Source organism: Haemorhous mexicanus, chromosome 3, assembly GCF_027477595.1.
Source record: "Haemorhous mexicanus isolate bHaeMex1 chromosome 3, bHaeMex1.pri, whole genome shotgun sequence".
NCBI lineage: Eukaryota > Metazoa > Chordata > Aves > Passeriformes > Fringillidae > Haemorhous > Haemorhous mexicanus.
Genome location: NC_082343.1, coordinates 49726095 through 49753996, shown reverse-complemented (window position 1 = coordinate 49753996; position 27902 = coordinate 49726095). Strand labels below are relative to the sequence as shown.

Below are 27902 nucleotides of genomic sequence, written 5' to 3'. Positions count from 1 at the left end.
GATATTTCTGTTAAGGTGCAGGATTGTACAAGAAATTAAAAGTTCTAAGCAACATCAGTAGCCCCTCTGTGTCTTTGAGGGGCTTGAAGCAACAATTTGCTCTATTTGGCACTTCTTTAAATTCCTTTGGAACTGGAATTGTTTCAGTTGTGTGAAGTGAATTGTAATATATGGGCATCTCTAATTTTGGATACTTTTATCTAGAGGAAAGACATTTTCACTGTGGAACTTGCTGCTGTATGACTCAATCTCCTAGTACTATTACATGTGTGTTGTAACTCTTGAAGTGCTTCCTGTGACTATGCAGAGCATGTATTTTAGGACATTGAGGTAATGCTTTGGATAGGATATGGGCCTAATCTGGCTTTCCCCCCCTCTTTCCATCTTCTTTTCTCCACTCTTTTTAGCTTGATATTTTCATGAAATTTATGGCAAAGTATTATCTGAAGATTTCTTTCCTTCAGTCAAAGTTGATTGAAATAACTCTTCAGACTCAGATTATTTGTTTGTTCTGCTAGTAAACTAGTCATTCTTGCAATAGCAGGGCAGATAAGCACTGCCTGAAATATCAGATATCATTTGGAATCTGACAAGCCCTGGAGTAAAGTGAATAAGAGATGGGGACATTCTCTAAAGTCTCAGGAAAAAAAAATCACTGAGGCTATAGTTGCAAAGTAATACCTTCCTCCATCTTGTAGTTAAAGCACCTACTAGGAAAAACTGCAGGAAAGATATACAGGAGAAGTTCCTTGGACTGTGTTTTATCTGTTGATAATCTGTTTTTCTGTTTTCCATCTTGTTGTAGTCTTTAACTGGGCCTTGGTTTCAGGGCCCATAACACTGTTGGAATTATCCCCTTCCCAGTGCTAAGAAAAACCCTTGGGTTTCTGAAACTCACAGCTTGTGCAAAACAGTAGCTCTGTATTTGTACTCCCGTGGGAACTCCTGAGCACTGCCCAGTAGTGTGTTTCTTGGGGCTAAGGAAAGGACCCATCTGAAGTCCTCGAGTACACTGAGAAAGATCCTGTAGTTTGCTTCTAGTTTGGCACCTGCAACAAATTTTAAGAGAAGAGTTAAGATGGAATGGGTAGGGTTATTTTTAGGGCTACACTTTACAACTTAATCATGTTGAAGACACGTGTTGTAATGCCAGTTTTTTTAATCTGGCAATTTAGGTTTTGTTAGTGACCAGTTATCTTTTTGACACTTAAAAAAATTAGGCTGAATAATGCAAAACATTTACAATTGATCTTGAGCTGGTGCATTAAATTTTAAAAATAAAATGCCATCATGGATTTGAGGAGATGTGAATTAAGGTTGCATAAGCAACTTCTAGGGACAATGTCAACCTTTTAATATTATGTGTCAAATTGGATTTCTGGTAAATACAAACCATAAAAATATTACTTTTTGCAACACTGGTGTGCAGCTATTTTTGTGTTGTGAAGTGGAGCTCTGTATAATAGCAGAAATGCCTCATCAAAATAGCTAAGTAAAATTACAACTATTTTCACAAAACAATGATTTATTTGAATGATTTGGCATGTATTTTTCCATGTTCTATAAAACACACGAAAAAATGAAAGGCACTCTAATGAGGGAGAATTGTTTTTTGCATATTTAAAATAAGAGTTTGAGCTCCATGGTACCCCTTGTTTATGCAAGGACATAGTTTCCTCTCTTGATTTTTGTGGAATAGTGCCATCTACTGAATTTTTGGAATTGTACCTTGGATTTCATTTGTGGTGCTAATTTTGAGCAAACCTATAAAATGGTCACTACTATTTTGATAGCAGTGAGATAGTAAGTTTCTCAGTCCTTTGGTGAAATGCAAAAATAGAAATTGTGCTGAAGGGGAACCTGAGGAGGCTTGATGTAAGATAAAGTGAAAAACACTGTCTTAGAGTTATAAAATACTTAAAGTAGCAATTAAAGGATAGCTGTGATTGCTCACACTTGAGGCTAATTTTAACAATTTTTTAGTGTCATTTTGAATAAGACTATTTAAGAAGCCTCTACTTCTGCTTTGACCAGACAAGGAAAATTTTGTCCCAAGACCCATTTATTTCAATATGTTTGAATTACTAGGGTTTAGGGACTGCTAGCTGAATTACTTAAAAAGCAATAGCAGCTTTTTGTGATGCTGTGCCTGTGAACATCTCGTGGGGTATTTGGAAGGTCTTTCAGCTTGTATGGGGACAGGCTCATAGCTGAAAGACTGCTATGTGTCTGGGGACAGATTGTCGCATCAATTTAGTACAGACAGAAGGGGTTAACTTGTACCTGCCATCTGGATTTGGGATCTAAGTTTCTCCATCTTGCCTATGCCATGGAAGTGTTGGTACTTCTAATCCTTGACCTGCTCAGTGCTTCAACAAGTGACTTTGCTGGTAACTTTTTCAAAGAGCTGTGTAAGCAGAAACATGGTATACCTGTGTCACTGTGTTGATGAAACTTCCAGTGATTAAAGTTTTTTCAGAAGCATGTTTGGAAGAGGAGTTTTTTTCATCCTTAGTACAATGCAAAGTTGTGTGGGAAGTAGAAGGGTAGATTAAACCTCATCCCTAAGCTGGGTGTTAAAGGACTGGGTCTAAAGGAAGGAGCTGATATCAGTACTGAGAGGAAAAGTACAGCAAAGTCTGGGGGAAAAATTGAGAGATGTGACCAACTTTTAATTTGAGATCTTCTTTAAGACCCCTTCCTATGCCTAGGTGCCCTGCTTTTTCTGCTGCCTTTATCAAAGCAAGTAAAAGTGGCTGCATGAAGAGTGGTAACAGTACCTGTGGTCTGATTCTAAAGGACTCCTAATGGTGTAAAGGGTTAATGAGGTAGAGGTAAAATTGGCTCAGGAGACTACACTCACTGCTATGAAGTTTGTGGGGAGTGGATTAGAGAGTGGGCTTGTGTGTGCACAAAGTTGAGATGGAATGACTGGGGATTACAGTTGGTCTTCTGTCACTTCTATCCAGTGGTTGGTGATTTGGAAATAACTGAAGAGATTTTATTTGTCAGACAAGAGTTAAAGGAACTATTTTAGATCATACTGTGTGAATGAAGAGAGTTCTTCTGGACCTAGCAAAATGCTTTACAGTCAGAAATAGGTGATGACAGACAATAGTTGATTGGGCAAGGATTGGCTATGTTCTTTGAAAATGTTAAATTGTCCTTTTATTAGATAATATCCAAGGTTATTTATGTTTTCATAAGCTAAATTAAATAAGTATGTAATTCACTTAGCATCTAGTTCTAGAACATTACACTTGTTAATGCTGCTCTTGGCAATGTTTGTACAAAATATCAGGACTCTGAGAAGAGACATCATTCTTATTCCAAGTATATACCTCAGTTCTGGGAGCACAGAATGCCCCTGCCTTTATTCTTGGCCAAGAAGCTATGCTTGTAAAGAGGAAAAGCCTGGTTAATTATTAATACTCAGATATAGCATGTAATAACATGTTGAAATTCGACTTGAAACTAAACTGGATTAAATGTGTAACAGGTGAGCAGGTCTTGGAAGCATATAACAGATAGCAAAGGTTTTATCTCTGAATTTTGATGAAGTTCTTCAAAAACACATCGTTATTTCCTGAATTTATACTTACATATGCAACTGCAACCTTTGGAAAAACTTTACTGAATTACCAGTTACCACCCATTTCACTGCATCTTGTGTAGTCGTAGAAACCAGTATTTGTAAGAGTTTCCTACCCTTGTGTTCTGCTGTTCTCCTTCTCTTCCTTCCCACCCAGAAAAAGTGCTGGATTAGTCATCTTTGTGTTGTTAGTGCTGAAATAGAGGTCTTACACTAAAGGAGTACAACCTGTGTCAGAAAGCAAAGTGATTAAAATCAAGGAAAGCCTGTAGCCTTTTTAGTTTTTTTCTTTTTTGGTCTAAATTGATGTTTTTACCTCTTCATTTAATAGCATGCTTTGCCATCTGTGAATTGTGCCTATAAAAACTTATCATTAAAACCAATCTTGTTTCTTGTTTAATTTTAAATCATGTTTTTTGGGTTTTTTTTTAGTCCTGTTTGCATTTGTACTGCTCGATTACATCTCGTTCCAATGAATGATTGCCTCTCGCTGGCAGCTCTGAGAAAACTCTACCAAATACAGCCTTTACAGAAAATTTGCTGGCACTTTTTATAGCTGCTTGGGAAATGTATTTGTGCACATTTATGTAAACAACTTTGATGTTTAAGTGCTTTGACCCCTGTGTGTTGTTGTTGGAAAGCGGATTGTAGTTACTGCTCCCTACCTATTCCCTATCAGTTTATATGAAAACTAGTTCAGGCATTGTTTAATTTTGAAATAAAAAAACTCAAGCAAATTGAGACAAAAAAGGGTGGGTTTGTGCTTTAAAATTGCTACAACTACCTTTACACAAAAACCACTTAACCAACTTTTGCTGAGATCTATAGACTTTGGTATTTTTCACCACAGAGCTCCTTTTTACTGTGTCAGTCTGAGACTGTTTTCTTTGCAAGCTAACATGGAATCATTCGGCTTCTAGTCTTTAAAGGAGCTGAACATTGTTCTATAAACAAAGTGAATACTTAAGGAAGCTGATCTGCACTTATGTACATTATTGGTAGCTGATTTGGAAGTTGAGAAAATCAACTTCCAGCCAGTTGTTTAGTCACCACTTCACTGGAAGTTCTAAACGTGCAATAGCAAACAGCAGTAGTAGTTTGCTATACCCTGTTAAACTACTATGATATTTGTCACAGGATCTAACATCAATTTTTGAAATGCTGTACCTGTTATTGCCCTCGCAATAGGACAAATTATATGTTATCTTGTTTGGTAGTACATGGATCTGAAAGGTCAAAGTGTATTTCCTAGACAGTGTTTGACTGTAGTACTTTCTGACTTTTTGAAAAACTCTCTCTTGCTAAATAACTGCGTCTTGACAGATTGTTCTTTGAGATGGTTGTTGTAGATTATGTATGTGAAAGTAATAGTAATCATTATATTTAATGAGATACAGTGGTAAATTTTTATTTTTTTAAATTATTCAGGCTCTGATTAAGTGGAAAACTGCTACGCATACATTACTGTAGTAAAATATGCAGGTGTATCATGCAGTCCTGGAATACATTGAGTAATCTGCTGGTTTTAGTGTTTTGTATACAATTCAAATCAGTGGTTTGTGTCTTTCTCTAGCCAATGATCTTTTTTGTCAAAATTTTCAAATGTTTAAGTACTGTTAGGTGTTACAGCTATAGTTTTGAGAAGTATCTAGGAATGAATATGAAGAGCTGCTACGGTTTCAGATTTATCTTAATACTCGTGAGCTATTGTAACAGTAGCAAATGTGATACCGTTCTGTATTATCAAGACTTTTTATCACAGTGTAATAACTAAAGATGCCAATATCTGTGTGGAGACAATTTGGAAAATAATTTAAATTATAAATGTGCATGTATACCTCAAGGTAACCAGCCCCCTGAGCTGAAAGACAGGGACAGGAAGCAGAATAGACCCCCTGTAATCCAGGATGAAGTAGTTAGTGACCTGCTGAGCCATTTAGGCACTCATAAGTCTGTGGGACTGGATGGGATTCATCCAAGTGTGCTGAGGAAGCTGGTGGAAAAGCTCACACAGCTGCTCTCCATCATTTATCGTCAGTCCTGGCTACCCAGGAAGGTCGACTGGAGGTTGGCCAATGTGGCATCCATCCACAAGAAGGGCCAGAAGAAGGATCTGGGGGTCTACAGGCCTGTTAACCTGTTCCAGAACCTTCCTGGTCAGCAAGGTCAGGCTATCTTGAGTGTGATCACATGGCACTTACAGGAGAGCCAAGGAGTCAGGCCCAGCCAGCCTGGTTTAGGAAACTGGGTGACATGCATGAGGGGCAAGGCTGTGGATGGTGTCTACCTGGACTTGAGTAAAGCCTGTGACTGTTTCCCACAGCATTCTTCTGGAGAAACTGGCTGCCCATGGGTTGGACGGGTGTACTCTTTGTTGGGTTAAAAACTACCTGGATGGCCAGACTAGAGGGTGGTGGTGACTGGTGTCGTATCCCGTTGGTGTTCAGTCACAACAAGTGCTCAGGGCTCAGTGTGGGGGCCAGTTCTGCTTAATACCTTTATTCATGGTCTGGATGAGGGGATCAAATGCACCCTCAGTAAGTTCACAGATGACACTAAGTTGGATGGGAATGCTGCTCTTTTGGAGGGTGGGAAGGCTCTGCAGAGGGATCTGGACAGGCTGGATCAATGTACTGAGGCCAGTGCTATGAGGTTCAGGAAGACCTAGTGCTGGGGCTTGCCCTTCAGTCACAACAGCCTCGTGCAACGCTGAAGGCTTGAGGAAAAGTGGCTGGAAAGCTGTCCAGTGGAAAAGGACCTGGGGATGCTTTTTAGCAGCCAACTGAACATCAGCCAGCGTGTGCCCAGGGGGCCAGGAAGGCCAATGGCACCCTGGCCTGTATCAGCAGCAGTGTGGCCAGCAGGGCCGGGGCAGTGATTGTCCCCCTGTACCCAGCACTAATGGGGTCACACCTGGAGTGCTGGGCTCCTCACTACAAGAAGAGCACTGAGGTGCTGGAGCATGTCCAGAGAAGGACTTGGCCTCAAGTGCTACAGGGAGCAGCTGAGGGAGCTGGGAGTGTTTAGCCTGGAGAAAAGGAGGCTCAGGGACCTAGGAGACCCTACCATTGTCTACAACTGCCTGGAAGGAGGCTGTAGCCAGGTGGGGGTCAGCCTCTTCTCCCAGGGAACTGATGACAGGACAAGAGAACATAGCCTCAAGCTGTGCCAGGGGAGGTTTAGTTTTGGTACCAGGAAAAATTCTGTCATGGAAAAGGTTGTTAAAGAGTGGAATGGGCTTCCCCATTCCAGGTGATGGAGTTACCATCCCTGGAGGATGGTTCAGGAAAAGACTGGACATGACACTTAGTTCTATACTCTAGTTGATAATTGGTCAAAGGTTGGACTTGATTAACTTTAAATCTAAATTCTGTGATTTTTTGATGACTGCCTTATGCTAAAGGTTAGATTGATAGCTACAGATTTTGGACTATCTTGTATGTCAGATGGGTCAAGCACAGGTGAAGAGGTTGTCCCTAGTAGTCCCTAGGTCTACTTAAAGTAACTAAAGAATTAAAAAAAAAAGCCAAAAAAACCTGGTCTTCTCTGACTTTCATAAACATTCTGGAATTTATTTTTACTTTCAAATGTGTTTTCTAAGGGCAGATGTGCACTGAGTTGCAACTATGTAGCTAAGCTATAAAAAATAGTAATAACTATAAAAAAGAGTATTTTGTGGAGACAACTTACATATTGCTAAAAGAAATCCTTAAAGTGTAAGCTTAGGTCTGAAGCTTGTTTGAAAAAATAACTTTTGGAAATGTTGCTTTTTCTCGTAAACTAAAGTGAATTTAGTCTTATGTGATATTAAATTAAGGTCCTACTGTGATTTCCTTGTGTATTTCCTGCACTTCTAGCAGTTATGAAAATGAGTACTAATGCTAGGACATGAGCATGTTCTCTTTTTCTTCTCTCAGGCACGACTGTTGTCTCTTGTTTTCTCAAAACATATGCAGTGAAGACACTGAAATGCTAGTGTTTTCTAGGGTTAATTTCTAAATGGCAGTGGGGAACATGGAAGCAATATTCAAAGGTACAGTTTAGAAGCTATTAATTTATCCAATTCCTTAATATTTTGAATCAGAATGAAGCATGAATAGTAGAATGGCTGCTTGTAATTGAAGAAGTAGGGATGGGTCTTTGATTAGAAAACTGCTCAGAGCAGAGTATTTCCTCTAGAGCTACCCAAGGTCTTTGGCAGAGAGTTTTTCCTGTCTACAAAATTAAAATGCTTGGCTCATCTTGTCATTATTCATTATAATTTTTGCCTGTTTTGGGAACGACGATGTAGTAGATGATCACTGCTTAGTACAGTGAGCTCTCTTGCCTAAAGCACACATACACAAGCGCAGCGGATTTGGGCAAACTGCATTCCCTGGGCTGCTGCCTGTTTTGTGTGGTTGAGAAATGCTTCACATGTACTGAAGCAGGCATGTATTATCCTTCTGCAGTCAGCCTTTGTGACGTGCTTTTTCAATTCAGCATGCCCTGCAAAACTGGGAGGCTTTGCATTGCTTTAGAAAAGAAGATTAATGCTGGTTAGGAGGATGATATTAATTTGAGATGAGAAGAATAATTTTAGCTACTAGGTGAAAAAGTGAAGATGACATAATCCTTGAGTAAAGGAACTAAATAAGACTAGCTGCAAGGACTGGGTTTTTGTGGGTTTTTTTTTTTGTTTTTTTTTTTTTTTTGTTTGTTTGTTTGTTTTTTAAATGACAGCAAGCACTATAGAAGAGGCCAAACTATTTTCACATCTGGATGTGAGGTTTCCACTGATTTGTTGAAGAGAGATTTGCTCTGAATATTTAAAACTTGTGTAATCTTACTCCCAGTGCTGCATATTTACTGATTCCTTGAAAATGTGGAAGAATTTTTTGTTTAAAGAAACATTGAAATATTCTTAATAATGACTTTTTGACTGACTAGTTATAATAGTGCTTCCAGAAATATTAGCATCAGAAGTGCTTGCAGAAAGCATCTGAGGAATAGAATCTGAAGGAAGAAGTAACTGGAGCAGTCTATGGACTTATGTTTTTCTGGGTCATATTCCTCTTATTTTGAGGCAAGGTAGCTGTAGAGTCTTAATTCCAAATAAACTCCGGGTTTACAAACAAGGTTTGCATTTAATTATGTTGGAAAATGTTGTTCCAGGGAGAGGCTGGGAAAATATTTTATTAGAAAACTACCTGTGTCAGTGAAGATAAACAAGTTTTAAAATTCAATTCCTGTAAGCATTTGAATTTCACATTTGAAAATTGTTTTTGTCTACTTGTGCAAATAATTATTAATTCAAGCGAATGCAGATGCATGAGCAGGGCCAAAGGCAATCAGCTCTGAAACTTATGTTATTTCTTTTGGGTTTTTTTTAAGTCTGGCAATTTGTGTAGTCAATCCATAGTTAATGTAAAAGCAATGACCTTGCATTAAAAGTATTCTGAGTTTGTGTAGGAAGGTATTGTTTATGGAGACAACACCCTCTCCACTCTTTTTTTTCTTTTTTAAGCCATAAACTGTGACTGGAATACAGACAACTTCTTTGTAAAAACACTTATTGATAAGAATGTAAAATAAAAGCAAATAAACCAGGTGAGGCTCTCTGACTCTTTAGGTCCTTCCATGGCAGAACAAAATTAAATTACTAATTCTGTTTGGGAAAGAAAGCTGGTATTAACTTAGGTGGATTATTCAACATCTGTCTAGTGTGTATCTCACCATTTAGCTAGATGTTATGCTGATTCATTAGTCTAGAAGAATGTGATTCAAGTTTAAAAGTTAAAATAGAGCAGTGTGTTGAAGCAGACTTCTCCCTGCTGTTGTACTTTTTTACTTTACCAGCTTAGAGGCTGAGCAGGAGATGTGTTTGAGTTTTGATTTGCATGCAGCTTAATAGTCTTTTCAGCCTTTCAACTGTCTGTAGAGAGAATGCACATGTTTTTTAAGAATGCACGTATTATCCACTTGGGTTTAATTCAGCAATTTCTCAGTAAATGGAAAGCTTGCAGAATGGGTGAGAATTGTACTGTTTTATTAATTTTTAGCCTATACTGGGAGAAAAAATTGTACATATATTCCTTGTTTTGCATAAAACTTTGGAATAATTTCTTTTCTTCTGAATGCTAAGGTGCTTCTTTAAAACAAGAAGTGTTCAACACTGACAAATTATAATCCAGAAACCCTGGGCATACAATGATGGTGAAATACTGACCAGTTTGCTTAATTCTTCTCTTATTTCTGCTCGATCTCCTAGACATTGGAGAACTTAATTTTGTATCAGAAGCAGGTACATAACCACATTTAAAATACAGGATGTTTGCAACTGAAAAATGAGTTAAGTATGGAGAAGTGAAAGAATCTGTTTTGCTGCAGCTTCCAGCAATATTTGTTATGGAAGGAGAGGACTGATTTATGTGTGAGGGTGAAAATGAGCAAGCTTTTGCTATCTCATAGCTGGTGTGAATCCAGGAAGTCTTGATACAGAGATCCTGAAAATTTACATTATACATAATTTTCCATTGACTCCTCCATATTTTGACTACTGATCTTCTCTGTCACAGCAGTTTTTTTTTTTTTTAATGTGCCTTGCATTTTTCAGGTCTTTTCATCCTTAAGTAATGTTTAAATGGAGAGAAAGATCCTTTGGCATTTGAAAAATGTAATGATTTGTTTATGATGCTTATTTAGATTAACTTCCTTTAATTCTAGTCCTGATATTGTTAAAATAACTGCTTCATCGTTCTTCAAGTTCTTCGTGATGAAGAATTCCTTAAATCTCTGTAAGTTAGCAGTTATACATAATTTTTTTTATTTCAAGGTAGGCCTTTTGATTTCTTTGTGTTACTTAGTGGCATTTATAAATTACTGTTTTGGTAACTATTCAGCTCTGTGTGGTTAGATATGTTGAGTGCACTGGCTAGAAGCAGGATGTTAGCCTGTGTGAATGTGGAATTAGTGAAAGTGAAAACGTTGGTTATGCTGTGCGTTTTGTTTGTTATATGCAAAAATTATTCCTTAATGGTACTAATTCCAGCTTTGGTCGGCCAGGAGTTGAATGCTACTGTCAACATGACAGTGGAGCTGCAGTAATCCAACTTCAGTTCCTGATTAATGAGGTTAGTAAAATGATTTATGTGTAATTCAGAGAAGATATGGAGCACATTTTCTTTAATTTTTCATTAGGCAAGCATTAAAATTAGCTGATAAAAGTGGTGTAGCACAAATAACAAACTGTAATAACAATTATAAATAAATTAAGTTTTTTAGTTTTGGAAAATGCTTGACTAAATCCTGAAAATATCTTTGTCACTAGAGTACTCTTTTGGTATAGGCAAGAACTAGGATTTCTTTTCATGTCCTTGAACATTGCAAGTTATCTCTGGAAGTGGTGAATTACTTTTTCAACAGCTCTACCAGTTTCAGTAGGTAGTTAATTTTATTTTGATTGAGTTACTGTCTTAGACATGAACTGAATAATGTTGCCTCAGTTTCAGACGCGTGTTTCTCGGGATGTAGCAGCTGAGATTTGACAGCAGTGCTGTTCTTGAGCTAGGAACAGGTTTTTAGAGGGATCTCACTAGCTTTGTCAGCACACAGATATTAGCAGTTCATTGCCTGATTTCTCTGCAGAGATGGGCATGAGGAAACTGATTAGCACACACTGGAAAAAGCTACTTCCCCATCACCTCTCAGTATAGCACTGAACCAAATATGAGTGAGCTGAACATGTGATCACATCACTTATCTCACCCTACTGCTTAGAACCTAGCTGTGCCATGGTGCTGATGCACATGCTTATATATATATTTTTTTCATCCTGGTAATAAATATGTAATGTATTTCCACTGTGATGCTACAGTGTTCCTAGGGCTATGAAAACAAGCTGACTAAAATGTTTTTGTTCTCCTAGGGAGCTCTTGTGAGTGCCTTGGCTGATGACACCTTACACCTGTGGAACTTGCGCCAGAAGAGGCCGGCTATACTTCATTCCCTCAAATTTAACCGGGAACGGTAGGGACTGGTTATTGTTGCAGTGCCCTTAGCACCACACTATGTGCTATTGTAAGATGAGATCTGTTTGATGCAGTCCAAGTCATAACTTGGTACATAATTGAAACTGGGCTTCCACTGGGTTTGAATTTCAATCTGTTGGGCCCCAAAGTAGTTGTGAATAAGACACACTAGTGACCTAAACTGAGATGCCTTTTCTATCACTTTGTGTTGCATTGCTGAACATCAATTTTCATATCTTTAAAAGGTGGGGGGGGGGTAGAATAATTTGAATGTATGTCTTCAGAGGAATTTTGGATCAACAGAAAGTGGGTGCACCAAAAAGACAACCAGGAAAACTGGTCAATTTTTTACCTGGAATTTTTTCTCCCTTGATGGCAAAGCAGAATTCTGCAGTGTTAGAGCTCTTGTTTGTATCACAGTAGCTGAAAACCACTTGTATTTTGACTAAAAATTTTTATGCTCAAGTAATAGAATTGTAAGCAAGCTACAGAGACATTTAAGATGAAATTTCTAAAAGTCATTTGAGTAAATTTCTGAAAAACATGTCCTTTGTTTTAAAAGCAAGTATTCCTTCCCTTTTAGGAGGTATTCCTTCTTTTTCAGTGCATGTAAAGTCTCAGCTGGAAGGCTGTGCTTGCTTTTCAACAATATGCATTAGAGATGGACTGCTTGGGGAGCTCAGAGGATACTAGCAAGAACACAGAATAATCTGTCACTTGTATTTCTTTTGAATAGGGCAGGAGGTAATACATTTTAAGTAACAGATAGCAATAGAAAAAGTTAAATACTTATGTAATACCGTCTAATGTAGTGTCATGCCAAGTGCTAAACAAACTGTTGGTATGTGAAATGGTACCCTTGTAGTTTTAAAGAGTAGGTTATGAACAAATTCATCAGGAACAACATAAATGCAGATTACTGGGGATTCTTTGTATAGAGGATTAAGTGATTCTAATTCCCTTTTGAAATTATTTCTGTGATCACTGTGCATAAAATCTGGCCTGGGCCTGTAGGAATAGGACAAGGGGTAATGACTTTAAAGTGAAAGAGGGTAGATTTAGGTTGGATATTGAAAGAAATTCTTCATTGTGAGTTTGGTGAGACACCATAAGTGCTTGCCCAGAAAAGTAGTGGGTGCCTCATCCCTGGAAGTGTTCTAGAAGAAGATGGATGGGGCTTTGCTCAACTATCTACTGAAAGATGTCCCTGGCCACAGGAGGTGAGTTGGACTAGGTGGTCTTTAATCATCCCTTCAGGGCCAGACAATTCTGTGATTCTGAGCTGTTGTACAGAAAACAGGAAGCTTCCTTGACTGAGGCAAATTCTCTGCTCCAAAGGAGTGGCAGTGTTCCTTTATGCAGCATAGAAGTCAAATGGAGGGAAATGCAAATTATAACCATTTAATGTCCAAATGTAAGATATACAGTAATGTGTCCAAACTGAATTTTCTACTTCTCCCTTCCTTTTTTTTAGTGACTTTTCTCTTAGTTGTAGTGTCTACTTAAGTGGCAGTGTAAAAGTGGGATTTGTATCCTGAAACCACACTTAAGCATGGGCTTCTAACCAATGCACTAAAACAGGTATCTGATTCTGAGTAAATCTGTTGTAGGCTGGCTTAGAGTTTTAGATGTGTGGTATCTTTGGTTAAGCAAAGTGAAAGTTTTAAACTATCCTTTTTTCTGTAAATGCAATGATGTCAGTCGCAAAATCCACCACAGCAAGTTGAGTGGGGGTAGAAAGGACTCTTGGTCACTGATGTTGCTTTAGTGGCTGACTTAGTTACAAATCCTGTCTCGCCAAGGTAGGTAATGAAAGCACCAGAGTTACCATGAGTGGTGTGAGCATAGCTTGAGACAAGGGCTTATTCTTCTAGCAATTTGAGTTTTAAAACATCTGTTATAGTAACATATGAAGTTAGCCAGAACACTTAAAATTCCCAGATCTGTACCTTGTCATACCACTTAGGTCATGCTGGATGACTGTTAACTGTTTTCAAATATTCTGTTTTCTTTTGACTAGTTTATAAAATACAGCTTTAAAAAATAACATGTAATTTCATTATCAGGTAAATATTTTGATTTGAACTTGAACTGCAAAAAATTCACTGTTGAATAATTCTAAATAGGAGCCTTTATAACACTCAGTTCTTTGTAATTCATTATACCTAATAATTTCAGTATGCTGTATGAATCTGAAGTAAATGAGCTTTTCTTTGGTCAGTTTTATGCTATATATTAACAACTAAGTTTATTGAGAAAAGTGTTCATGATGTAAATTAGTTATGCACAGTCCATTCTGTCAGCCCTTTCTGGAAATGTGTCAGGGGGCTTTGGAGGTCTTTGGTGGTTTTAATCCCACCCTCTAGTCCATGTCCACTTCCTGCCTCTCATTCCTGTATTGTACTGTGAAAGGAAAAGTGCCTCTCTATCTCCCCTTGACCTCCCTTCTCCAGAAAAACCTTGTTCTTTCTCATGGTGTGTTAATGCCAATAGTCCTTGGATTTACCAGGAATTCCTGTCTGCTAGTAATAACAGTCCTTGACTGGCTCCACAACCATCCAGTTATCTGTGTTTGAGACGTTAGTCCCTTATCTTCTGAGAATCAAGAGCTCAAAGGGATCTCACTGTGGACTGCTGTTCATAGGGTTGTTAGACAATGGGCTTCAATATGCATTAGCCCCTTATAATCAGAAGCTCAAAACCAGCTCACTTTGGACCACTGCTTATAGGGGTAGCAAGAGAGTGGGCTTTAGTTGTAGTAATTTTCCATTCTGGCCAATTTGAGTTGGTAACTTTCTTTGTTCAACAACAAAAATATTATTCCATTTGTGTTGTTATTAAAAAAAAAATAAATTCCAAGGCTGTTTGTTAAAAACAGATGTTCATTAGACACCTGTTAGTTCCTGGGAACCGACAGTGTTTCTGATAAGCTGAAGGGGAGTTTAGTCCACGTGCAGTTCATCAAGGCCAGGGCTTAATGAGCATTTCTCAGATCAGAGAAATTGGTGTCCTGGGTGGCCGAGGCATGCAGCACCACAACCCATACCACAACTAAAGTCAGCCCCTCTCAGCCTCTACATTCTCAAGTCATGAAGCTGTTATAGACCTAATTAATAAGAATTTTAAAGTACTTTATGTTGTGGGAGTTAAGATCTGTTCATAAGGATAACTAACTTCTCAAACAGGACTTATTTGAAATATTTTGTGCACTACAACACGGGCTTGTAACTGTCTTCTCTAATGATTCTTTGTCAGTTTGTGAAAGAAGATCAGATATGTTGCAACTCATTATAGGATGGAAGCAATGACTGTAGTGGCATCAGTCTTTGCTCTAGGACTCTGCTGAGGCAAAGGTTTAAAATTATTTAACTGATTGGGTTTATCTGGAAGTGTGTTGAAATTGCAGAAAAGCAGTATTTGTGTCCTATGTAACAGGAGTTGAACTTTAAACTGTCACAGGCAAATTTTTATTCAGATTTTGTTTCTAAATAACTATTTTATATGTAAGGGTTAGATTTGATCTAAAAAGTTGTCTTTAGCATAGAAAGCTAAACTGTAGCAGTTAGCTACTCAGATGAAAGGATTTTCTTAGTCTTGAAAACTATTCTTTAACTGTGTTTAAGAAAAATAGAATTAAAAAATCAAGTGGTAAGGCTATGACTTCATTAACTCTGTCGTCTTCTGGCACAGCCTTCTAGCAGCTCTCCCTAATTCCTTTCTTTTAGTCATGTGGAAGAGCTACTGCCCAATGTCTAACAACACAATTTCTAGACTTCACATTGGTTTATCCTGTTGGTAATTGAATTTTGTTGCCTCACTTTCAGGTGTTTTAAACATCTTTAGATGTTTAAACAGAGCTAGCTTGTTTATAAATGCTTCTGTTGTGAATTTAAATATTTTGTAAAATTAGCTGAAAATTTGAGTTTTAAATCTGTAAATTATTTCAGAATGCAGTCTCTAGTATATGACAGGAAAGTGATGTGAATTCTTGCTCTTCTACTCATGAATTTTAAGAACAGGGAGTGGTGAAAGAGGTGATTCTTTTTAATATAATTCTATGCCATTACAGGCTCTGTTCTGATACATGGAAAATGTCTTTGGGTGGCTTACATCAATCTTAGATTTGAGCAAAACATTTTTTTAAAAGCAGTGGCCAGGAGGCCTGAAAGATGCTGCTTTGTCTTGAATTATTAAATTAGTAAAGAATCTGTAGATAACAAACTGACCATTAATGGATTCATAGCTCCTCACTGCCTTTTTTAACAGTGATGGTTAGTCATTTGAAGCAAGTCTTCCAAAGCAGGAATTGGTGAGGTTTTACATGTCTAACAAATCAGTTAGCTGAAGTTACTGACAGATGTCAAAAGCTCAGTGCAAAACATGCTAGTTCAAGTTTTTAACCTTTTGTTTGCTGCATTTATGGAGGTTTTGCAGCTGCTTTATGTTCTAGATACCAAATAAGGGTTGGGAGATGGTAGACCAATGTCATGCTTGGCCACTGTTCCTTGACTGTGGGAAGCAGTGTGTAGGGGCCAGGACAAAAATGCATAATGATGTGGAACAGTTTTTTGTGTGACTTGTCATGCAAAAGTGTCTAAATACTCCCTCTTTTCAGAATGCATAATTCAGTGCGTGAACTCAGTATCTCCGGTTTTGTACATCTCTAAGTTGACTTCAGTTGATCACTATCTATTTCCTTTGCCATCTGCATATCTATGTATAAGTCTCTTAAACACAAGATTGTTGAGTGTTAACAAGTAATGCAAGATTCATGTCAAACTCAGTAGTAAATATAAATGTTTTACTAGGCTAGCTCTGAAATAAGTGCACTTAAAACATCTTATTAGAGTAAATATTGAAAGCATGTTGTGAGATACATACATACATTCATACATAACTGATCTGGCTTCATGCCTGCCATGCAGAAGCTGTTAAACTTGATGCTGATCTGAGGTGTGAAAAGTCAAACATGCATCACTAACAAGCCAGGGACTTTGACAGATCCTGTTTGAGAGGGTGGAGTGACAGACTAACTTGATTGAAAAAAGAAAAAGTAGCATGGGATGAAATATTTGAGGCCCCTTTGCCAAAGCAAACCAGCTTTGTATGCAAGTATGAAAAATTTGTTTCATTTTCCAAGACTTACATCCTTCCTGAGTTGACAAAAGAAAGTTTGTCTTTATGGTAAGTCACAAAGCAAGAATGGCATAAAAATAGAACAGAGTGTTTTGTGCCAGTGCTCTGCATATCGATCTCTGAATGCCTTGATAGCAGTTTAATTTTTAATATGTCAACTTCCGTGCTGTGGGATTTAAATAGTTTTCCTCAACATGAAACTGCATAATTTAGAGTTACAAAATTATGCTTAAAATATCTTTGGCTTTGTATCCTGCTGTAAACAGCAGCTTTAGCATTGTGTTTGGAACACTATGGAGAGTGGAAAATCCCACTTGTATTTACTTATTAACAATAAGATTATAAACTTCTGTTGGCACCTTGTTAGATACCGTGTGTTACCTTGTTAGATACCGTGTGTTACCTTGTTAGATACTGTAACTCTGTACTCAGCCTGTGCCTTAGCAGACTTGGGAGTTTTCGTTCACCTTGAATTTATAAACTGACCAATTCTGCCACTTTGTGGATAACAGAAGGACATACAGCTTGTCTTGCCTATGAGAGCAGGTGGTGATAGACATTGTTTATGGGGTTTTGGTTCATTTTTCACACATAGCTTAATTTTTGGGTTGGGGTTTTTTTCTTTTTTTCACACTTTTTAAAGTGACTCTCTTCAGAGTGAGAGGCAGCAATCACCTGGTCTCCTTGCCTTGATGGTGTCATATAAAGCCTTTTGCCTAGTGAGTTCAAAATTTTAACTCAGTGGTAATTCACTAGGGCATGTAATTAGAAGGAATTTGATCTTGTTTCAAGAAACTAGCAGAAGAAAACATATTCACTGTCTGGATTTGTTACACATGTGAATGTTTTTTTCACAAGGATCAAATTGCTTTGAAAAATGTTTCCTTGAGGCCATGCATGCATGCAGAGTTCCACGTGTCAGTGTGGTTGATGGAGCTGCAGTTCCATCAGCTGCCTTCTGCCTTTAGCACTGAGGCAGAACCAAAATGCCAAGTCCTGTCACTCAGAAATTTCGAATTCCAGAGAAACGATTTTTAAATTGCCTCAGTTGCCCTCTTAGCTATACCTTTCACACTGACTTTCATTGTGATATTGTGGGAACTCAGCACATCATTTTATTAATTCTCGCAGTTCTCATGGTTTTTGTACCATGCATCCTTTCGAGTGTACGGCACATTGTACGTTCAGTTTCAAAGGAAGTGCTTTTTGTGCAAACAGAAGGGGGAGATGTGGGAACTCAGCACATCACTCCTGATGTCCAGAGCTACTGAGAGAACCCTTGGGGGGGGCTCGGAAGTCTTGAAATGTTGCCAGAAGCACTTGGTGGCTTGATTTTCATCCATCTAGGGATGTGCCACCTGTGTATGAGGAAATGAAACCTGTGAGAATCACTCGGGTGTGAATGGTGAAGGTGCACGTGGTGACGAGGGTGATAGGTATTGGGAATGAAGGGTAAATATGATGAACGTAGTTTTGACTATAAAAGACGCGACCGCCTCGTGGGCGGTCAGAGTGCCTTCGGCTGCCCTGCCGGTCGGATCCAGGTCGGGCAGAGAAGGAACTTTGTGGATAAGAAATAATAAACAATTCTGAAGGTTGAAAAAGCTAGTGTCCAGACTTGTCCTTTGAGGCCCAGCATGCAAAGAACCATCCTACGTGTGTGTGGGAGCAGAGACGGACAGCCAAACCCCATATGATTTGAAGCATATAATGGCCAACTGCCACGTTCTTGGGCAGAATTTGACCTCCAGTCTTTAAGTTCTGCCTAAATGACAGGCTTCTCCATCAGCGATAGGAGTAATTTTTCTGCCTCGTGTGGTAGGGCTACATCTCTGACATGGCCATTTTTTTCCTGCACTTTAAGTTTGTGACTCCCTACATGTGTTTTGAGGCAAATGATTTGAAAATTAAGAGAATTTTTCAGTATGGAAAGAATTTACACAAAACACTCAAAAAATCTGAAACTTTTTTACCGCTGACAAAATACCCTGCACTATATATTTGTGAACTCCTCTTGGTGTGTCTGACATGCCAATGGTCTGTTACTTTTTGTGTCATCCCAAGACAGTTGAGTATCTTGCTCTGACACATGCTTGCTCCATCTTGACACCCCTGAGTTCACCACAACTCAGATACTGAGCACAGGTGCTTCTCTGCTGCCTGAAGAGGCAGCAATTCAAGTCAGTGGATTTGGGGAAGTAACATTTGGAGTGCTGTTGGGGGATATAAATGGAAATGAAATACCTAGTGCAGTTCCTACCACATTTGCCTAATGTTCTTTTGGCGGGACATTTTGGGATGCATTGAATAGCATCTTCTTTGGGATGCATCTTCCTCTGCTTATGCCTCCTGGTCTTTGAGGCCTTTTTTGTAAGGGTAGATGTTCTAAGCTTATCGAAGTTATGAGATGTGGAAAAAGATCCTTTTGCAGCAGTCAGACAATATCAAAGCTACTGCTTGTTTCCATCAGAATGTCATTTTGACACTGGCTTTTGACTTTTAAAGCCCATGGAGGACTCTAACAAGAGTCCATTTGGAGTCTACACTAACATCAGAATTAAACCTCTCAGCTTCTGAATTTTATGAGGTGCTATCTCATACATGAAAGGTTGAGGATAAAGGTGTGCAGAATACAGCTTTGATAGCTTAATCTTTTGCTTTTATTTTGCCTATACAGTAATGATCTGAGCAGCTGTGTGCTTACAGTTACTGCAGACCTATAATGATAGCCTGAGGCACTAGAAATATTTAAGTGACTTAACAATAAAACCTGTTATCAGTGTTTGTCATACTTCAAAGTATTTGTCACTGTGCTTTGTTAAAGCAGTGAAAAATTCTGAAGTATGTATAATGCTTCATAATGCAGTAGACTAGGAAAAGGTAAGGATTAATTTAGAAAGATTTCTGCTGTCATAATAATACAGTCACGTTAACAACCTGCCATTTTTCCTTAGTATTTCCTCTTAAACTAATTCTTTGAATAGTGTACTAATTTAATAAGTTGTGTTCTTTAATATTTCTGTAATTAAATTCCTGTAGGTAGTATTATCACTTGCTGAATTAATTGTTTTGATATATGTTGTGAAACAGCAGCAATTAAGATTTTTTTAATGTCTTTGACAGATTATCAGAAAAGTTACATGGTCTGCAGTTAAGAAAGAGAATCCTTTCAGCAGGTTAACAAAAAACTTATTGAAGAATTTTCTGTCATTTCTAAGACTCTACCATAAGTTATATCCGAAATTAATTTTAATTAGTGTAAGAACAGTAAATATTTTATCATTGTTTTTCCCTGTGGGTGTGCCACCTGCTTTTCTGTATATAATTTTGTTTTCTTGAACTATTGGTTCAACTTTTGTGAATTCATTTTGCAAGAAAGGAAAATCTTGGGTTTGTATTTTTTTTTTTTTTTTTTTGAGGGGTGGGGAGGGAGCAGCTTTGCAAATATGTGTGTGGAGAGGATGAAGCTTACAGTAAATTACAGCTACAGGAGAATTTAAAACTATTCTGCTTTGGGGTTGTGTAACAGTGCCTCATTTTAGTGGTGATGTTAGTTTATACTAAAATCTTGCAGTAGATTTCACATTGAAAAGATAAATGTCCTTAAAGCTTTTTTTTTTCTATAAAGGGTTTTTTCTCTTTGTGAAGATATGGGAAAGTGAAATATTTGAAATGACATGCTGTGCCTTGTACTGGTTTATGCTAAAACTTTGTTCTGTTTCACAAAATGTACTACGCTTACTGAGGGAGCTGAAATTGCCTTGGAGACAACATGAGGAATCTGTTGTGCCATGAAAGAGCTGCCTGCAAAAGCCTGCTTTCTGTGACTGCTGGCTCCAACAATCCCAGGCTGTCGCTTTAGATCTACAGAACTGGACGATTTTAAATCAGGGATGCTTCTATTTTAGTATTTTTGGGCAGAATGGCTTGCTACAGGAGAAAAGTATGGCAGTCTGCTTTTGACTGCTGCATTGTTTTCGGGCAGTTGGGGTTTGTGTGCAAGAGGGATGAGTACAAAATTTTTTCATCTATAGTCTTTTTGATGTGTTCTCAACAATTGATTACATTTTCCACTTTTATATATATATCCATTCACAAATGGTAGGGAGAGAGGGGGAAGACTGCTCGAGTTGTAGAAATGGCTAGAGGATTATGTGGCCAATTCTGCTTCTTTTGATCTTAAAATACATTATGGATGAAGTATATTCTAATCTGGTGGCAAAAAGATAGATTACCAAAAGAAAAATCTTCATTTTTCAGAACAAAAAAATGCTGTCTGTGGCCAAACGTCTAATAAGCAGGTATTGCATCACTACCAAGACTCTAACCTTTTGTTTCCATCCTCCAAAAGGAGTTTGAATCCCTTCAATCATCAGTCCAATTCTCAGCAGAACTAGCAAGGCTGCTCAAGCCATTCAGGTGGTCCTAGCTTCACTGATTTTTAATTTTAAGAGGGCTGTAACACTTCTGAATTTTTTAAAGTATACATGGCTTAAGGTGAAGCCTTAATTAGTGAAGAGGGAAGCTCAGTGCATGAACTTTGATGCTGGAAATATTATTCTGTAAATTTTTAAAATAAATGCAGTTATCTGAAAAGAGTCGTTAAGTCAAAATATAGTGGAGTTTCTGAAAGTTGGAAGACATACAGTTTTTCTATTAAGAAAATAAAATAGTGATTTTTTTTTTTATTTGCAAATGGATTTTCTGGATTCAGGGAGAAATGTTGGTTCTTATAGCAGGATCAGCATGCCATTCCTTTTGGATTTAACTAGTTTTTCTGTGAAATAAAAGATCTAGGAATATTTCTTAGTTTATAGAAAAATCACACAATCTGATTGTAGAGGAATAAGGTTAAGAAGTCTGTTATGTGCCTATTCTTTCAATTTTGAAGTCTTTTCAACGTCCTGCCTTTGAGAGTTTGTAAATATATTGTGAAGCTATTTGTTCTCTTCATTCGCTATTAGCGTTGAAGCAGTTCATTGTTTGCTAACTCTTGACAAAATTAATCTCAGTTGCACAAAGGAGACAGTAAATTGAATATCCCTGCATATTCAAGAAGTGTATCAAGAATATTGAGGAGCTCCTTTAAATGTTACCCTTGGGCTATAACAGTCGAAAGTGAAGGCCAAACTTTTATTTTTGCCCACTTTGAATGATGCGAAATAGATTTATTTTCATAACGAAAGTGTCGGACAGTTGTAGTTAACAAGATTAACTTGCTAATCAAGACAAGCCTACAACCCTGCTACTGATTATTTTTTCTGGCTACTAGGCCATGGTTTTGGATCCAACTGATGTGGTTGCCAGCTGCTTCTGGCATGTGGAGTGCTGGCACAAAACGCCACTGTGGTGTGGCAGAGTGCTGAAGGTTTATCTTATCGTTCTGCCTGCCTAGGAAGAATGTGTACCAATGTATGTAATTTAGCTTCCATCAAAATCCTTTTTTTTAAATGGTGTTGGGGAAACACAAGTTTTCAACCTGTGGTAGTTGCAGGTTATTGTGCTTTGTTAAATGTGTTACAAACTCTGCAAGTTGAGTTGGAAGGGCATTTTAAATCATGTGTGTAGTATTTTTTTTCTGTCAAACATCAGTGAAAAAGTTAATGCAGCCTTTTATTTTGGCATGAATGTTCAAGGACAAGAAATTTAGTTGGAAAGCAGGTAGATTAATATTTACTTGAGCAAAGTCCATTTCCTAATAAGGGAGAAATAATTGGAAAAACCCCAAGATCCAGGGGTATCTGGATCTGAATCCAGGTAGTATCACTACAGAAGTCTTAACTTTTGAAATCTGCAGTGCATATTAACATCTCTTTGGCCACCGCAATTTCTCTCTTTGCTGTTGTTAGATTTTCCTTTCAGCTCAAGTTAGTGTGTGTATGCAGCATCTAATGCAAAGGATCTAAAGCTGTTCTTTGCATAAATACTTAACAGACTTGTGAAGTGATGCATGGATTTGGCAATAAGCAACCCAGCTGGGAGAAAACAAGCACATAAAAAACTGTGAAGCCAAGGATTAGAGCCGACAGAACAAATTCTTGTGGAATAATTGTTTTACCTTATCACTAAAGCATTTCTGAAAGCCCAAGTTCGATAGCTAGGTAATTTGGCAATTTCTTTCAATGTCAGACCCTGTCAGATTAAAATGGTTTAGAGTTTCCAGAAAGTTTCTAGACTCCAATTTCGAGTTAGCATTCTGCCAGTTTGTACAGAGGTAATTTCCTTATCTTGAAGAAATAGTCAACAGTAATCAGGACCCAAGGGTGCAGAAATAATGAGGTTTTCAAATGCTAGTATTTGGGCTGGAGCTTCAGTCAAAGAGGAGTCCTCTGCTGGTACATACAGTTGTTAGCTGTTGAGTCTTGTGCAGGTACACCTTTCTAGCAGAAGAAAAAACTACAAGGCAGAAATTTAAAACATGATTGAAGTAAAGCTACAGCCTGAAATTTAAACTACTTTTAAAGTGACTTTTATAATTGTTTAGGATTATTCTAAGGCTTGCTCTTTAGGCATTAATTTCGCCTTATGCGAACTTACTTTTCTTGAGTTATATCTTTTGTCTGTCTCCTTACTTGAAATCAGCCTTATCTGCATGTGAAAACTTCTAAAATCCTTTGTTCTTTAAAACTTGAAATAGATAGATTCCAAAGGGAGATTTAGAGACTTTAGGAGTATTGTATTTTAAGTTTGACATGACAGCAACCAAATACCTTCAAAAATTTTTAAAGGTGGCTGTAATTTCTGGGGTTTTTTTACATGCTTTATGAGTTTTAGAATACCTTGCTTTCTATTTTTTTTGTTCAGCCTAAGGTTCTACTTTGTCTGTTCGTCTCTTACTTTGGTCATGTACTGGATTTTCTACTTTACCTCAAACTTGTCTTATATGTTCCTGTTTGCCTGTTGCCTTTTGGTAGCATAGACCTTGCAATGTAGGATATCAAAAAGACATTTATTTAATTCCTTTTTGGTGGCTTTGTCTTTCAGGATAACATTTTGTCACCTGCCTTTCCAAAGCAAATGGCTATATGTGGGCACTGAAAGAGGAAACATTCACATTGTCAATGTGGAATCATTTACTCTCTCAGGCTATGTCATCATGTGGAATAAAGCCATTGAACTGTGAGTTTAACCAATTTTTGTCTCTGGAGGGGAGGGAACAGCAATATCCCAGCTGTTGATAACATCAGTTGCTGGAATATCATTGTTATCTAGAGAGGCCTCCATATTCATCTTACTGCACTACACACCCTATCAAAATACATAGTCATGTAGATATTTTTATTTTCAAGAATGTGAAGTGCTAATGTTAATATGTTTCTGCCATTTAGCAGTATTTTATAATAGCTCCTGGGATAGCCATGGAAATAGACAAAATAGATAGTATAGAAGTAGGTGTAAAAATCACAATGTGTTGGGATAAAACAGAAGAAAAAATAATATACAATAAAATATAGTGTGGCTGGTACTTGGACAGACATGTCGTTTCTAGAGTTGGGGATTAAAGACCAAAGTGTAAAGATAATGCATTTTTTAAGAGGGCTGATATATCCTGAATTGGAAGTGACTTTCTGAAATGCAAATTTAAAGTCTATTCCAAGACCAAAATACATTTTATAGCTATCATCACTGCATTTCCTTTTTTCAATGTTAAAATTGTATTTACAAATATAATGGTTTGTGGGGGAAAGATGTGGTTGTGTGCTGCTCTTTCTTGTGCTGGTGTTTTGTTCCCAGTACATCTTCTTTCCAAAATGAAGTCCATCACTTGCCAAAGGGTGTTGAAGCAAACAAAGCTGTTTATTAGTGCATCTTCTTCATCAGCAGGAAGTCCACACAAAGTGTTAATTCTCTTATTGTAACAATGGCCATCTTGGGCAGTTTATGAAGAGTGGCAAAACCTGTATTCCAGTGTAAAAGTAATCATTTTATCTGCAGTGTCTGTAACAACAGATGCTAAGATAAAATGTTTAAAGTTAATGGTTTGTGGTTTTTTTGTTGTTGTGTCTACAAACAGACAAAGTATCTATGGGCTTGAAGACAAAAGTAAAAGTAACTCCATTTTGAAATGTCACAACTTTTTTACACGGAGTCTGTATCTGCAGAATCTGTATTACTTCAAATCATTTTGAGGTACCATTTACGGCAGGGGACAATTCTTTTTAATGGAAATATTTCTTTTTTAGGTCATCCAAATCTCACCCAGGACCTGTTGTGCACATTAGTGACAATCCAATGGATGAAGGAAAGGTAGGCTATTTTAAAGACTCTTCAATATGTTATTTTCACAGCAAGACTTTTTTAAAGTATAGATACCACTGCTATTTAAGGAAGGATGAAGTATATGAAGACAGCAAAGGTTCTAGGCCTTTGTTGTAAGTAACATAAAGTTACTTTGTTGAAAGTAACATAAAACCAAGTGCAGACATGAGTGTAGGACACATTACTGGAATGAATCATCTTGTAATTTGAAAACAGAGATGAAAATGATTAGCTGAAAAACTTTTGGAAACAAAAGCAAAGATTTTCCTTATGGAAATAAAAATTAGGATGTTACCAAAAAAACAATCATAACTAGAATGCTAAAAGTGTGATGGAAATTAATTCCACTTCATCATGTTGTTGTGTGTTATTTCACAACTTTAAAATGCTTATTTATATAGCATATTTTTATAAAATACCATGTACTTTGTCTTTAGATTAACTAATCTGAGACAGGGTTTTGTGTAATTTGACATCTAACTCATGCTCCCATATTAGGCCATTTATTATGATCCCTAGATGCTGTTTGCTGATGAAACTGGCCTAGAGAAAAGCAAGATATTTCAGAAATGTAAAGAAAAATATGTGAGAAAGATCTATGTATTAGACTTGTATTTTCATTCTTATGTGATAGTATTAACATAATCATCTGTTCATCTTAAAAAGAAGCTTTACAGTGCTTGTTCTTGAAGCCCTTGCAAGACAGGAGTCCTTGTCCTGTGACATACCATTTTGCTTACTAGTGTTCTACATATGCTGGAGAAATAATTTTTGTCTACTTTGTGTTTTTCACATCAGTAGTAGATTAAATTGGAGATAGGGAATGATCCCATTGTCTTAGCAGTGGTTTGAAAGCTTTAGCTACTTGTCAGCTTGTACCCTAAACACCTGAGGTTTCAGTCCAGCAGAGAATTTAATGAGGTTTTTTTATTAGTATGATGTTCACTGCAGTAAGTGCATAACTAATGGGTTTCTCTGTAGAATTAGGTTTGAATTACATTCCAGGCTTATGGACTCTAGCATATGAATGCATTGAAGCTGTTGTAATTTCAGGAAATACAAGTGATCAATTTATTTTGATGTATTCCACCCCACATCTAATTATTGTCAATTAAAGTTTAAAAATTACTGGTTTTATTCATCAGGCTGTAAATCAGTGTTTTGAGATCTTGACTTTATGCTTTTCTTATTTATCCTAAGAAAAACATTACTAAAAAAGCCCGGTGCAGTTGCAAAAATCCCACATGTGCATACTTTTAAATTGTGTTCATGCTTTTAGCTTTCTAATCACAGTGGATTTTCTAATGTTTTAAGTTAAAAAACAAAAATGTCATATGGCATATGATCACTTAAAAATAATCTTGCCTACATATACTTAATGATAATGGGAAAAATTGAATATTCACTTCTACTAGATCAAACGTGTCTAATATTTATGATATTTTAGTGCTGTATACCACCAAAACAGATGAAATCTATTATTTGTAAGCTTGTAGGACATCTGTTATTTTTGTACTGGAGACAGCTGTGCACCTTAAAAATCTTAACGTGCTGAAAAGGCTGTCCAGGCAAGACCTTTAGGTGTGGCAGTAGATTGTTACTATTGCCTTATGTTGGACATGGTTTATTTCCTTTTTTGCCATTAAGAGAAGTAGCAGTTAAGTTAGGAGACTGAAACACTTAAATAGTCAATGATGTGTTAGACCAACTGTTATGGGCAATTTGAGTCTTCACTCCCTGCAGTAAAGATTTAAACTTGCTTCTTGCAAAAAGATTATTTGGGAAATTATCTACTTTAGTTAATCTAGCTTTTCTCCTATGAACAAATAATGTTTTTGAGGTTACCTCAGCCAGTTATCTCAATTGTGATTAACTTCTAGAGAAACTTCATAGTACATAGTTTCTTTATAGACAGTGAATTCTTACTGAGAACTTCAGGGGGAATGTTGTATTGTTCCAGCAAACTTAAGCAGAATGAATTCCAATGAGGAAAATGCACAATAACGTTCTCCTTCTCAACACCTCCTATTTTCACTCAAGGTGGAATACACACAGCAAGGGTTAATATAGATCTTTCTGCAACTCAAAGTGATTTCCAAGGAAACTTCAGAAGGATGCCTTCATTTTTTTCTAATAATGCATGAATGTCCATTATATTTTCTGGAACTTGAGGCCAATAAGTACAAAGTTAACCTTTCTAATGTTGAGGCCTTTGCCTCTTTAATTTTTGTTTTTATAACTACTTGCTGTTACTATATATACTATTACACTGCATATCTTTTTGGACAAGAACCTCAGGCATTGTTAGTTATATAATTTTGATTTTCCTTACAAAGAATTAATGTATCTTCTTATTGCAGCTTCTGATTGGCTTTGAATCTGGGACAGTGGTATTATGGGACCTGAAGTCAAAGAAGGCAGATTACAGATATACACATGATGAGGTAATATTTTTTCATCTGCATTACTTACTCTGAGGATATAATTCACTACTCAAATGGTGACTTTTATTATTTTTTAATCTCCTGCTTCTGTCACCAGTGGATCAATAACTACGTCTCTTTGAAACTGCAAGTACTGGAAATTTTCTGTAAAAGAGCAGTGGGGCTTGGATAATAAACTTCAGACCAAATAACTTCACTGAGTTTAAGTCTGTAAAGTAATGAATGGTGGCATGGATTGGATTTCTTCACTGAGCTTTTAGATCTTAAACAAGATGGTTTAGCAATTTCTGTAATTTGGAATCTCTCACATATTCTGGGAACTGAGAGAGAAAAGAAGAGAAGAAGCCACTAAATAAATAGTCTCACTACAACATTTCGCTAACCACCTTTTCTCTGTCAAATAAGATCATGATCAATTCTCTTTGAAATAAGACTGGGGAAGGTTTAAAAAAACGTTGGCAT

The 27902-nt window shown here is 37.2% G+C and overlaps 1 protein-coding gene across 11 annotated transcripts in view; it reads left to right on the top strand.

The window, feature by feature from the left end:
* STXBP5 (syntaxin binding protein 5) overlaps window positions 1-27902 on the top strand; it is a 107119-nt gene that overhangs the window by 17165 nt on the left and 62052 nt on the right. For all 11 annotated transcript variants that reach the window (XM_059841727.1, XM_059841725.1, XM_059841723.1 and 8 more), the window contains exons 3-7: window positions 10623-10704; window positions 11499-11599; window positions 23722-23856; window positions 24921-24984; window positions 27357-27440. In XM_059841727.1, the coding sequence (XP_059697710.1) occupies window positions 10623-10704; window positions 11499-11599; window positions 23722-23856; window positions 24921-24984; window positions 27357-27440 (466 nt within the window). The remainder of the gene's footprint in view (window positions 1-10622; window positions 10705-11498; window positions 11600-23721; window positions 23857-24920; window positions 24985-27356; window positions 27441-27902) is intronic.